Source organism: Lepisosteus platostomus, chromosome 7, assembly GCF_059453375.1.
Source record: "Lepisosteus platostomus isolate fLepPlt1 chromosome 7, fLepPlt1.hap1, whole genome shotgun sequence".
Classification (NCBI taxonomy): domain Eukaryota; kingdom Metazoa; phylum Chordata; class Actinopteri; order Semionotiformes; family Lepisosteidae; genus Lepisosteus; species Lepisosteus platostomus.
Genome location: NC_142617.1, coordinates 39,735,738 through 39,748,366, shown reverse-complemented (window position 1 = coordinate 39,748,366; position 12,629 = coordinate 39,735,738). Strand labels below are relative to the sequence as shown.

Here is a 12,629-nt window from a genome sequence, read left to right as displayed (position 1 = left end):
GTATTTCTGAAAAAAAAATTCTGAATAAACAACCATATAATTTACAGGCATACATTAGCACTGGTGATTAAGGACCCATTTAAAATGAAAATCAGCTGACATAAAGCTCCCTTAGGATCAGGACTGAGATTCACTGCTGTAGAAGGTGTCACTTTGAACCTCAGATGAGACTTTGAACTGAGTCTCATTCAGTCACAGCTTCTGGGCATGTACAATCTAATCTCCCTAAAGGTCCCTCATAATTCATTTTGTGAAGCAATTTCTAATTTCTCTACCTGCTGTGTAATGGGGCAGGTGGTTCACTAATCTCTGTCACAGGTCACCGAGGTAGGTGCTGTGCTTTAGTCACAAAGTCGTGAAGTGGGCCCCCACCTATAAGCACTTTAAATAAGGATGAAAAGTGCTATAGAAATACAATACATTTTAATAATAATCTTCAGTCTGAGCTTTGTGTGCTTTTTAAGAGTTTAGCCACTCAGTAACCCCATCACTGACAATGTTATGCTCAAAGTTGTCACAAGGGGTCACTTTTGTGCACCAAGACACAGGTCGACTCAAACTAGCCAAACTTGTGGCTGTGGTCGCAGTCAGATCATTAGACTGGATGCATTAAGAGTTATCTCTGGATTACTTGGTCTAAAAGCCATTTCAACCATGCAACCAGGAACCCAGGTTTTTAAGAAATGATAAAGGTTATCATATATACACTGTAACTTTGTTTTTGCTCATAGAAAGTGCAGAGAAAAAACAGCTTCATAAATTAAACAATTTATACCACCCTGTAACCATCTCTCAGCATCTGAGTAATGTTGGACCTAGCCAGTACTGACATGGAAGATGCCTGAAATCAAATCCACAGATTACGATGTGTGTGTTTTGCTCACATAGCGTTTCTATGCATCTGCTAACCTACACTGGTTACACCAGGACTATTCAGTTCTGCTGCCTATTGCACAAATAAGATACCAAATATCTTTACGGTTTCATTCACTTTCATCATTAATAGAGCAACGATTCTATCAAAATCTAGTACAAAAACCCAAATTAATACACAGACAACAAATTACTGCTTTTAATTAAACTATTCTACTACTATTGTATTACTATCAATTTATTAAATACAATACCCTCGCTGTGCACTGACTGCAGATGAAATGATATTGCAGATCTTGCTTTCTGTAATGTCTTTTTTATGAAGAGCCCTAGCTGTCACTAATGTTTTTAAGTTGTTTATCTTTGATTCTCAAACTTGACCTTTCAGCCAACACGTCCTGACAGGTGATGTGACACACCTCATTAGTTGTTTGGCCGATAACGTCTTTAATTGGTCATCCAATTCACACAGGCAGGGAAGCTAGAGGCAGTTGAGTAGTCGTATAATTTATCTGAAGGGTGGAATAGCATGATGAGAAAATATCCACACTGAATTAAAAATGCATTTTTACTCTTTACCAGCCAGAAAAGGTGTCAATAGACCAGTAATTCTTTAACAGAAATTACTGATGCCCCCATATTATTTTAGGTGATGAAAGTCTGGACTATATCAGAATATATGAACATGTCTTGTTATAATCTACAAATAAAATTGGGCACCTAATGAATTACAAAATAAAGGAATAAAACATATCAGCTGTTACAACAATTTTATTTTGGTGTCATCAACCTGATTAAGCAATAGTATGACAAAAGTACAGTCTAGGGCAGAGAATCATGTCTTATTTACACAGTAGAATAATTTCTTGTTTTTATTGTGCTTCTTCTGGAAATGGAAGAAGTGAAAATAAAATCAAGAAAAAAAGCTCAGATTTTTTATTTCTGGAAATTAAGAAGAAACATCTACATTAATGAGGTACAGTCTCAATAACACAAGCAGATGTATATACAGTATCTCTACGAAGTACGACACAGAAACATTCTACCGTGACTGTCTACCTTGCATGTCTCACTTGTTACACACCATCCTGTCCTAAATCTTCCCACGCACATACAGTTGAAGATGAAGAATAGCACACTCTTCCCTCCTCACAATGCAGAATTTGCCTTGTGGTCAATTTTGAACTCCGTTATCAGAGCTTGTATTTCCACCAACATGACCACCCCTTAGGACATGAACGTATGCCTGCCCAAAGCAAGAAATGTCTTCAAGCTCAGTCCTTTCCAGCCCTCTGAAGAAATACTGTGAAAATTAAATCTTAAAAACAAAACACAAAACGGAATCATTATGCCACCTTTGTCCTGATGATGACTATTGTTATCTTTACTAAGGGCTATACTCTGAAAACAAAATTTCATCAAGAAATCAGAATACCTTTTCTCAGAAGCTGTGATTTAAACTTCAGTATTTGAAATAATGTTTATTATTTCAGATCAGATGTTCATGCATACTTGATCTGTTCATGTTCCTATCGTCCAAGAGGTGGCTTTGGAGAAGATCAAAGCAAAAGGAGAAGTGTGCAGATTTTATGTTTACACCTGTATGTCTGGCTGGCTTATATCATTTTCGCTACATACAGTAGTGTCTTGTATGAACTATATACTCTTAGAACTAAAAATTAAAGATAACTTCATGCAAATTTAATTTTTCTCACTAATGTATAGATGAATAATGAATTAAAGGAGAAATGAAGGAACCTTACTTTTTCACTGCATGGAATAAAGTTGATATGCTAATTTTTATTTAAAAAACTTTTCAGAGCTGGACCATAGTGCAAGCCAGACTTTATACTCAAATTTATGTTGCGTCATGGAACAAAAAGTAAATACTTGTATAAGAATGCAGTGTTTTAGAAGCTTGGGGAATTTTTTTTAGAAATAAACCCTCATAAGTCCAACTCATGCAGGAAGTTCAGGTAGGCTAAAAAAGACTGGATCTTTATTATCAACACCATGCTAGGTCACCAATATTATACCACCACAGTAACAACTGGCAATTAAAAAAAAATTAAGGTATGATGACCTACATCAATACCAGGCGGAGCGGTGGCACTGTGGCTAAGGATCTGCGCCTGTGGCTGGAAGGTTGCTGGTTCAAATCGGGCAGAGGAATCCTACTCTGTTGGGCCCCTGAGCAAGGCCCTTAACCCCAGCTGCTCCAGCGGCGCCGCATAAATGGCTGACCCTGGGCTCTCTCCCTGTCTGTGTGCCTGTGTCTCTCATGGAGAGCAAGCTGATGTATGCGAAGAGACAAATTCCTAATGCAAGAAATTGTATATGGCTAATAAAGTGATCTCTCTTATATAATGTATAGACTGTATAAAAGACTGAATGTTGCTCAATAATACCACTTGTGAGCAAAAAATAAATAAAAATGGGGAGCATTTCAAATTAGAGAATTTTTTGTCGTCAAGGGCAACAAAAACAGAGCACCACACTTGTGCTATGGAAAGCAACTTATTTTTTTAAAAGCTTGTTCTTCCAGATTGGACAGTTTTTGTTGTTTTTTTCTTAGTTGCTGAAAACATTTTTGGTACTTTTATTTTTATTATAAAATAATTCACTTTAATTTCCCAGTTTTTAAATAATGTGTTACAGTGACACTGGTGCAAGTTAACTTTCATTTCAAATTTTTTGTTGCTTATAAAAAGCTGCTTTTATCTCTCTGGAAACAAAAGGTGAAAAGTGACTTCCTTCACAACATGAAATGTTTTTCTTAAAATAGAACACACAGACTAATTTTTTAAAACATATACTAATCTACTGTCCAGACAGTAAGACAATTTAAAGACATACAACATAATGACATTTCCATACAGAGCTTTTATGAACTTGAATATGGTTCTCACATTTACCAATTTCCCATTTTCTCTGCATCAGTGTCCTTCTGGCTGTGTTTTTTCATGGCTTTGCTGTGCTAACAATTTTACTTTTGCCATGATCCCTTGATCATACAGCTACATTTCAATTTGTTTTTTTTTTTCTATATTACATAGCTCTTAATGTAATTTATAGTATAAATCTCTTGGTATTTTTCATCTTACAACAGTGAAGAAAGATATTCTTCAAAAGTTCTCTACAATAAAAAAAGCTGCAGAAAAGAACAAGGGCCCAGTAACACCTTCAACACAGGGAAAACAAAAAATGTTCAAATTACACTACTCCATGTGTGAAGAGACTTCTTAAAAGAACCCTGAAATTACTTCTTTATCCACTGCAAAAGGCAGAAGATAAAGCAGTTAGTTATGTATATAGTTTTCCACTGGGTGGAAAAATCGGGGAGCTTATAAATCAGTAATGTTCCTGTGAGGTAAATGTTTGATCAGAGCCTCACATCTTTCTTTAAGTCTCTGGCAGAGCTCCTGTGGGGACATCTGTACTCCGTAGAGAGGCATCTTAAGAGTAAACTAATCCTACAAAAAGCCTATACTTGATAACCTCAAAAAATAAAGATTACTGCATATGTATTTACACAACTGTATTCATGACCTTTTGACAAATTTAAAAATAGAAAATGACCCCTTAGGGGCAGTCACATTCTCCATCTTATTTTAAAAAATGTCAGAAGACATACAGTACAATATTCCAAGTAGCTCTTAAATTCTTAATCTGCTTCAAGTCCATAGCTCAGTTTGCAATGCAAACTACTTCAGTTTTCATACAAATGGAGGGACATCAGCAATAACCTCCCCATCTCAGTTTCTGGTTAATACAGCTATCCCACTAGCTGACTGCAGAAAACAAAACGCATCTCTGCATTTTCTTGTGCCCTTTCCTCCCTTCTCCCCAGTACCCTATAGAAATGAACTGCCTCCCGGAACAGCAATTGTGGGACCAATTTAGGTTATTGCCTAAATTTTAGTTAGTTTGTACAGCATGTTTTGTGAAGAAAATCAGTTCAGAGGGTGGTTCCTACCTTTAATTGACTCAGCTTTCCTGCTCTCTATACATAATTGTGCAGTGATATAGAGTTTTCTTTCAATACCTCAGACTAGCTATTTCAGACCCCCTGCAATCAGCAGGCCACATAGACAAGTTTTGCTGGTGCTTGAAGATTTGCCTTTCAGCTGCTCTGTTCTGCTTTGACGATTAAGAACACTGATGAAGAAGCCTTGACAATAACACTGGAAAGCCACTTCATCCTTCATCTGGCACGTACCCCTGCAAACGTGCTGCTGAATTTTGAGTTTTGGTGCAAGCACTTGCCTCCTGATTCTGAGTCCCGGCATGTAAATCATAGCTATGGTAATGGTGACAGCAGGTCCTGTGTGGGTTTTTGGTGGCTGAACACAACTCAAGCAACCCAAATCCCGTTGTACTAACAAAAAATAAATAAATAAATTAGAAAACAAACAACAAACCTAACATTAACTAACTTGCTCATACAGTACATAAGAGCCTTAATCAAGTAGTAAGACAGCACAAACCAAGCTCCTGCAAGATAGTCACATGCACCAGGCCTCAGCCAAACAAAATGACAGCTGGATGGCAGCACCAGCATAGCAAACCAACTGCCTTTCAACTTCTGTATGACCACTCTACCTGTAGATTTTTCTACTTTGACGCTTACCACCATCCTACAGTTTTAATGCCAGCAATGAAAGTGTATTCTTCTTACACAACCTTTTTATTCATTTGATTGTTTTTGTATGGAGCTTCACTGGTTAGGAACGCAACAGTTTTCTAAAAGAACAACGCCAATACAGTTGTACATCTTTCAGAAGCGCAATGTCTCGTACGAACGGGGGCTTATTGTAATCATGTGATATACGATGGCTTGTATAGTTTCTGGCGAGAAAAACTGCCTGCGGTTATACTTCGATCAATTTCCCCTTTCAAGATCCCCTAATCTTCACTAAATTGAAGGACCATCTCACAAAAGTATCCATCACATTAAAGTCCATTTCCTGGTCAAAAAAAATATTTAACGCCGAGGTTGTCATTTCAGGCCTCTAGCTGCTGGCCTGCTGGCTTTAGCACCTCCTCTGGTTTCAGCCTGAGGCTCTTCTCACCATTTCGAACCCTGTCCTACTCATTATCGCAATGCACATTCCCCTCCGACGCCTAAACTATAAACTATGAATCTCAGCTGGTCAATTATGAAATCATGCTCATACCACTGTGTAAGAACCGTCTTAAAAAATGCAATTCAAAATAGACACAAGTGAAAGAAGGGTGCACACATGTTCTGCATGTTTGTCATTGGATTCCCTTGAAAACTCTTGATTCCTGCTTCGACCCCGCTATAAAAATAACACACAGGACTTCACAGTTCTACTCTGTCTTGGGCCAGTCTACTGAGGTCTCATTAACTGCTGGCACTGCTTCACAAGAAACTTATTGTATTTTGTAAAAAAAAAATAGAATCAATGAAGAGCTAAGTCACAGCTTTTCACCTTTGAATCCATGGGTTTCCAAAACAACCAAAACAAAAAGTGTTTCCTGACCTGAGAGGTCTCTGACAGCAAGGTTTTCACAGAGAAATAAAAAGATTTGTTTTGTTACAAAAGTGTACAGAATATTAAATACTATCTGCGACATTCTTTTTTTTCTTGAAAAATAAGACAAATATACAAAAGTTTTTTTTTTCATTTTTTCCAGGTTTAGCTGATCAGGGGATGAAACTCAGTAAGACGCCATGTTCACATCCTGCAGATCTTCACTCTTCTGAAAGACAAAAAACAGACTTGTTAGAAAACCGATCACCACCACCAGCATTTCTGTTATTTTAGGTTTGTGCTTCATATGTCTCCCCAATTCACAACCCACACCTCAATCTAATTGTCCACAGAATGCAATTTAACCTACAAAGCACTTGATGATAAAATCTTCAGCATGTAAAAGGTGCTTTTGACATTTCTATTCACAGTTTTTCCAGCAAAGACAGATTAACAGGAAACTTGCCACTTCCTGGCAAGAAACTGATACTTTGTGCATTAAATGTTTTTCTGACCAGAAAAATCAGTGTGATTTTGCCCTTTTTGGGTTTTTTTCCCCCCCATTATCAACAACATGACGCTGAGAAGCTTGAGATATTTTTGAACGTTTTATATGTAACACAAAGAAAAGCCCAATAATCTTGAACAACTTTTTTTCTTCTGAGCATTTGCCTTTACAATGAAGAAATTAACAGCCTCAAAGAAGCATTTTGTACCTTGTACCTTAATATGGTCTCCATACTCAAGACAAACTTTCAGCTTCTTTCAATTCATTCATGATTGTTAATGGTGTTTGACACAAGGACTCTGCCTTCCAAGAACAAAGATTACAAAATGGGAGGAGACCATTCAGCCCACGTGACCCGTCTGGTAAACAAGGAGCAATTCTGAGCTGTCAGCAGGTCAGTAGGGTAGCCTTCTTCTTAAGCAATTACACTCAACACACCGTGCTTTAGACTTTTGCCCTACTGCCTCATTTCTTTAACATTACACAGCTGTGGACTTCTACCTGCTGCCTTCCTCCCTTCAGTTTCGAAATTCTGAGGCGAAAGTGAAATTCTACACATCGTTGCTATGGTCTTCCTTGGAAACAGGAGGCTACGGTATCTGGATGCCAACAAAGGAGGTGGCTGAAGCGAAGGCTGTTTTTTCTGGAGGCCTGTACAGGTGAGGCACCCCGAGGGGGCAGCAGCAGCGCAATGCAGCGAGCTCCCGCCTCCCCCAGCCCCCCCACCACACCAACCCCACGCCCCGCGCTCTGCCCGGTACGGAGCGGGTGGCTCCTGTCCCCCGGTGGGGGGGCGGACTGACCTCGTTACACTGGCGCTGTACCTTGAGCGCGGAGGAGCGGGCCTCCTCGTCACCCGCCGTGTCGCGCTCAGTCTCTCGCTCCCGCTTTCCCGGCGCACTGCTCCCGCCCCCGGCGCCGCCGTGTGCCCAGCGACCTGCTCACCAAACCATGCAAGCGTCAGAGAGGGTACGGCCCTTGCCTTATGCCAACAAACTGGCGCCGAAGCACCCACCCACTATAAGGCCACGCTCAGGGAATAAGCCCCAGCCACAGAGGTTGTTCCCCCAAATTTATTTCAGGTTTGTATGCTTTTCCCCCTGTATGTAGTTACCACACTCTTAACTACTGAACACCTCAATTCTAGGTGTCCCCCACACCCACTTACAATACAATATCAAAAATACAATAACCTAAAAATAAAGCAAAATTAAAGGCATCTTAGCAGGAGCTCCTGCTGCCAGAGAAGCAAAGGAACATCTGCTTGATATCAGAGATGTGCACGTCTACAATGCTATTTTCAAGGCACAAGTTTCAAACCCTTTTGCTCCAGAGTCAGCTTTGCTCCCCTTTTCCCACAAGGTAGTGCAGTCTATGTATGCCATCCATACTCTTCTCCAAATGAGCTACTCCCTTCCTCAAACCCTGGGATCTCTTCCAGGGATCAAACCCTGGAAGGGACAGGCACCCAGTCCATTGAGCCAGTGGGGCATCTACCTCAGTAATCAGTAATCAACCCAAGGAGCCTGGAGCTGGGGGGGGGAAGCCACCCTGCAGAACTGTAACATGAGCAGGTTTAACAAGAGAATGTAGAAGATAAATGTTCATTCTCAGGTTATCTGAACATTTTGAAAAACGAGGCAGCTGATTCTTACATTGGTGGAAGAGCTTATGAGAGCCAACCTGAAACAGAATTTGAATTTTCCTTCGGGCAAGCAGAAGGTCATACCTGGGTGCTGGGGCACAGCAAACTCATGGGACCCGCTGGACTGGTACAAGCGGTGACTGGTACTGCCCTGGCCAGGCTCAGAAACTGTGTGGTAGCCTATATAAAAAAAAAAGCCAAACTGTGAGTCCCACTGGAAAGAGCTGCTTAGCTCTGCTGCCCTCAGCTTCAGCACCTGATCCTGGGTTTACACTTCCAGTCAACAGCTGCAGCATAAACTCTGTACTGCAGTATGTCCACTCTGTATCATAAGTAACTTCCTTCACTACCGCCCGTTTCAATAAACCCAATAGAGGCAGCATGACCAATTCCATTTAACAAACTTCATTCGTTTGACGTTGATTCAAACAGAAAAGCAGCGCGCTCGCGAGGGTGTGACTGCATGCTGCGCCCTCACCATGATGCACTCCACTTGGTCCAGGCTGCTCTTCGCCGTCGAAGTTCAAGAGAATACTGCTGCTCCCGTTCCCACTTGCTACAGAACTGCCTGGCGCTGCCCCTGTGGAGAGAGCAAGGTAGGGCAGAGCTCGTCGGGGCAACCTGGGCACCACCAAAGCCCGGAGCAATTCTCCATCTGTGTCCTTATGCATTTAATGCAATTGTTTTTCTGAGCGTCTAAAGACTAGCGTAGCTTGTGCCTTCTACACAGTACCCCACATAATTCATCTGCACCCTTGCCTTTTCTTTCTTACAAGGACCTACCATAAGAGGACACGGTGTGAAGGGAAATTAATGCAAAACACAAGAGTAAAATAGCACTGCAGTGAACCGCAAGCTTGCACAGATGTACAATCCTGCACACGCCATGTCTTTTCTTACAAGCCAGAACAGGACTGACATTTCCATCAATGGGCATCTCGAGCCTCTATCGAGCGGACAGCTCCTCTCCCTGTGACGGGGGAGGGGGAGGGACACTCACCGTACGCGGTGCCGTGGGCAGGCTGCTGCTCCCCGGGAGAGTACGCCATCATCCCCCCGTTCCCGTTGCCGTTGTGGTTGGAAGGCACTGAGGCGAGCAGGCCTGCCGAGGGAGGGAGAGACAAAGCGTGATCAGATCAGTGTGGTCAGCATCGTGTCCCACAAGCCTCCGGCACGAGGTGCTAGCCTCGGATTTCACACAAGCTACCGAGCACCTCGAAACAGACGCGGTGCCATTTAAACCAGATGAACCAAGTGCTGTAATATAAAAGAGTGCAAAAAGCACAAACCCATCAAAAACAACTTGAGCTCTAGAGAGAAAGTCGTTGGAAATCCGCAAACAACTGAGGTTCTCCTTGCACTTGCGGAGACGAGAGCGGATCTCTACGCGACGGGAGTCCCGTCACCATGAGGAGAAGCCGCTCAAGAGGAGGGGGTGAGGCAAGGGCAGGCATGTGGCGAAGGTTCTCACCGAGCCCGCGGTACCGAGACAGCTGCTGGTAGATCTGCTTCATCCTCTCGATGTTCAGGCGGCTGGCTTCCGCGTGGTTCACCATGGGCTTTGGGTAATGGACGCCGATGACACACTTGGCTGCGTTCTGCACCGAGTCCGGGGCGTTCCAGGGGTCGTAGATGTACTTGGCAGGGAAACCTCGGAGAACAGGTAAATATCGTCTGCAAGCATAGGGAGAGATTAAACCGCAGAGTCTCATCATAAATACCACAGATGCTCAGAACTCTGGGGGTGGGCAGCTTGGTGCAGGGCGTTTATCGGGCCGTGTCCAGTCCGGCTGGGCTACTCCGCTTCGTGTGTGGGCCGAACAGAAAGACACCCAGGGCTGGGTCATGGTGCTGCAGGGATGAATAAAAGATACTGGGCACTGGGCAAAGAAATCTCACAGGAAAGGGTCTCCCAGACTTATTCCTGGTGCAGCAGAAGTGCTTCCAACAGGAAGCTCATGACGAGGTGGACCAGCATGGCTACCAGCTGCTCCTTAGCTGCAGTTCCAGGTAGGATGTGACGTAGCTAGGGGCCTCACAGCTCAAAACCCAAGGTCTAAGTCATGATGTACACCATATATCAATACAGGAAAATTCCGTCAGCACTGGTATGAAACTCCTGTAGCTCATACACAGCTTAATGGGGAAGGGGGCAGAGACTGCTTGAGTTGAGCTCCGGCCTCCTGAGTCTGGCAACACTAGGATCTGAAGTTTGCAACTAGTAAACCTGTACCACACTCCAACAACTCTGTGCAAAAAAAGTAACTTCTGCCCTCAGTTTTAAATGCTCTTCTCCAAAGCCAAAGGGACAGGCAGCACAGCAGACCAGTTGTAGCTGGTGCTGGATTGGTAGCAGATTACACAAGGACATGGAAACCTCCTGTCCACTGTAAAGGCAATCCTTAGTTGGGCTAGGGGGTGATGGGGGACACTTTATCCCTCTCTGCTACACCACCCACACCCCTATCCAAGTACCTTGCCACCAGTGTGCAGCCTAATATTCCAGCAAGTCAGAGACCATTATTGATGTAAACAAAAACAGGAAAAATTTACCAAAAAAACAAATTTCTGCAGGAGGAAAAGACAGATAAGTGAATGGTCTCCAAGTAAGTTGTTCATCAGGAAAGCCCAGAACCATACTAAATATCAATGCAAAGAGAATCACTGTGGTCAGACATTATTAAAGCAATACAAGAGGACTGCAATCATTTAACTATGACACCTAATATTCTCTCCACTGTGGGGAAGGCATTCAACAGAAAGAAGCCATTTCATTAAGAACAAAGTTAAGGAAAAAAAATTCGCAAAGTTCCCACGAATTCTTCCTCCTACACAAGATAAGAATAAAGTTGGTGCAGACGCAACAAACATTTCACGTCATCATAACCAATGCTGCAAGCTTGCAACAAGGCTTTTAAGCCTTCAGACGTCTGCTTTCTAATTAAGCCACCAACTCTCTCCTCAGCCTCCGTCTGATTAATAGAAATACTGTAACAGTGACTGAGAACCCAGCGTAGGCAGACCCATCTGCTCTGTGATCTGGGGAGGCTACATGTTCCACTTTTGTGTCGAAGCAGAGCCCTTGGATCAGGCAAATCAGCTGCACTCAGACACAATAATAATCACACTCTCTCGTCCCCATAACCGCCTCTCAAGGCTAAGGTCAACAGGCTCGTCATTTCACACAGGACGTTATTGTGCCTGTGGGGGGATTTTAAGTAGTGTTTTCATGTCTCCTGTAATTGCTGCAGAGCTGATTGGTCTACAATGAAGAACTTCAGGCCAATTAAAAAAAAAGTTTTTTCTCCCAAGTTTGCGGCTCAAGTCAGGTCAGGACATCGGCACCTTGTTTACCAGGTTTTGGAGCTTAGCAACCGACAACCCATTTAAATGAAGAATGGCGAGAGACATGAAATTTCGAATTTTCAGGACAAGAGCCTTGAAAACTGTTACAAGTATAGAGGAAAATCATATAGACCTTCAGCTCATTCATTTATCAGAGCCCGAGGAACCATTGGCAAACCGACAGCCATTCTACTGCTGTCATTACAGAGGACTGACAGCAGTACCGCAGCCAAAATCGCTATTCAAGACTATGATCCTCAGTTTGGGCATTGTCAATAGACCTAGACTTTGCCGAACAGATGGGCATAATTCATATTTTCCTATCCTAACATTCATGCATCTGAAAGCTACTTGTTCCTAGCAAGGGTCAGGGCAATTCTTACCTACATATCTGAAACTGCAGATAAGTCCCTTTTCACTAAGTATTATAGCATGCTTGTTCTGGGAGTATGAAGGGACACAATCTAACCAAACCTAATGGGCAATTAAGGAAAATGAAGATCCTTCCCACAGCTGGGACCAACAGGCAAATCAACGCCTGTGAAGCTTTCCATCATTGCCTTCTCCAGGGGTAAACTGCTCCACCTGGGACTATCCGATTGGATTTGGATGGGCACAAGAGGAGAGATGTACAGCATGCTTTGAGGACTAGTGGACAGGTTTGAAAAGGAAGTCTGGACAAGCACAATTTCATAGCAATTGGGGGAGCAGGAGAACACTACCACAAATCCAGAGACCAGAGGCGCACACACATTTGCAT

General features: G+C 42.6%; 1 protein-coding gene across 4 annotated transcripts in view; it reads right to left on the bottom strand.

The window, feature by feature from the left end:
* Window positions 1–1,628: 1,628 nt before the first annotated feature.
* The window catches only part of cry3b (cryptochrome circadian regulator 3b), a 44,513-nt gene continuing 33,512 nt past the window's right edge, over window positions 1,629–12,629 (bottom strand). The window contains exons 10-15 of one of the 4 annotated variants that reach the window (XM_088640238.1): window positions 9,996–10,198; window positions 9,525–9,626; window positions 9,003–9,104; window positions 8,609–8,704; window positions 7,683–7,816; window positions 1,629–6,597 (exon numbers count right to left, since the gene is read on the bottom strand). In XM_088640238.1, coding sequence (XP_088496364.1) covers window positions 6,559–6,597; window positions 7,683–7,816; window positions 8,609–8,704; window positions 9,003–9,104; window positions 9,525–9,626; window positions 9,996–10,198 — 676 coding nt within the window. In that variant the 3' untranslated portion in view covers window positions 1,629–6,558. Of the gene's footprint in view, window positions 6,601–7,682; window positions 7,817–8,608; window positions 8,705–9,002; window positions 9,105–9,524; window positions 9,627–9,995; window positions 10,199–12,629 lie in introns of all 4 variants that reach the window. The other 3 variants (XM_088640240.1, XM_088640237.1, XM_088640239.1) reach the window with 3 other exon arrangements.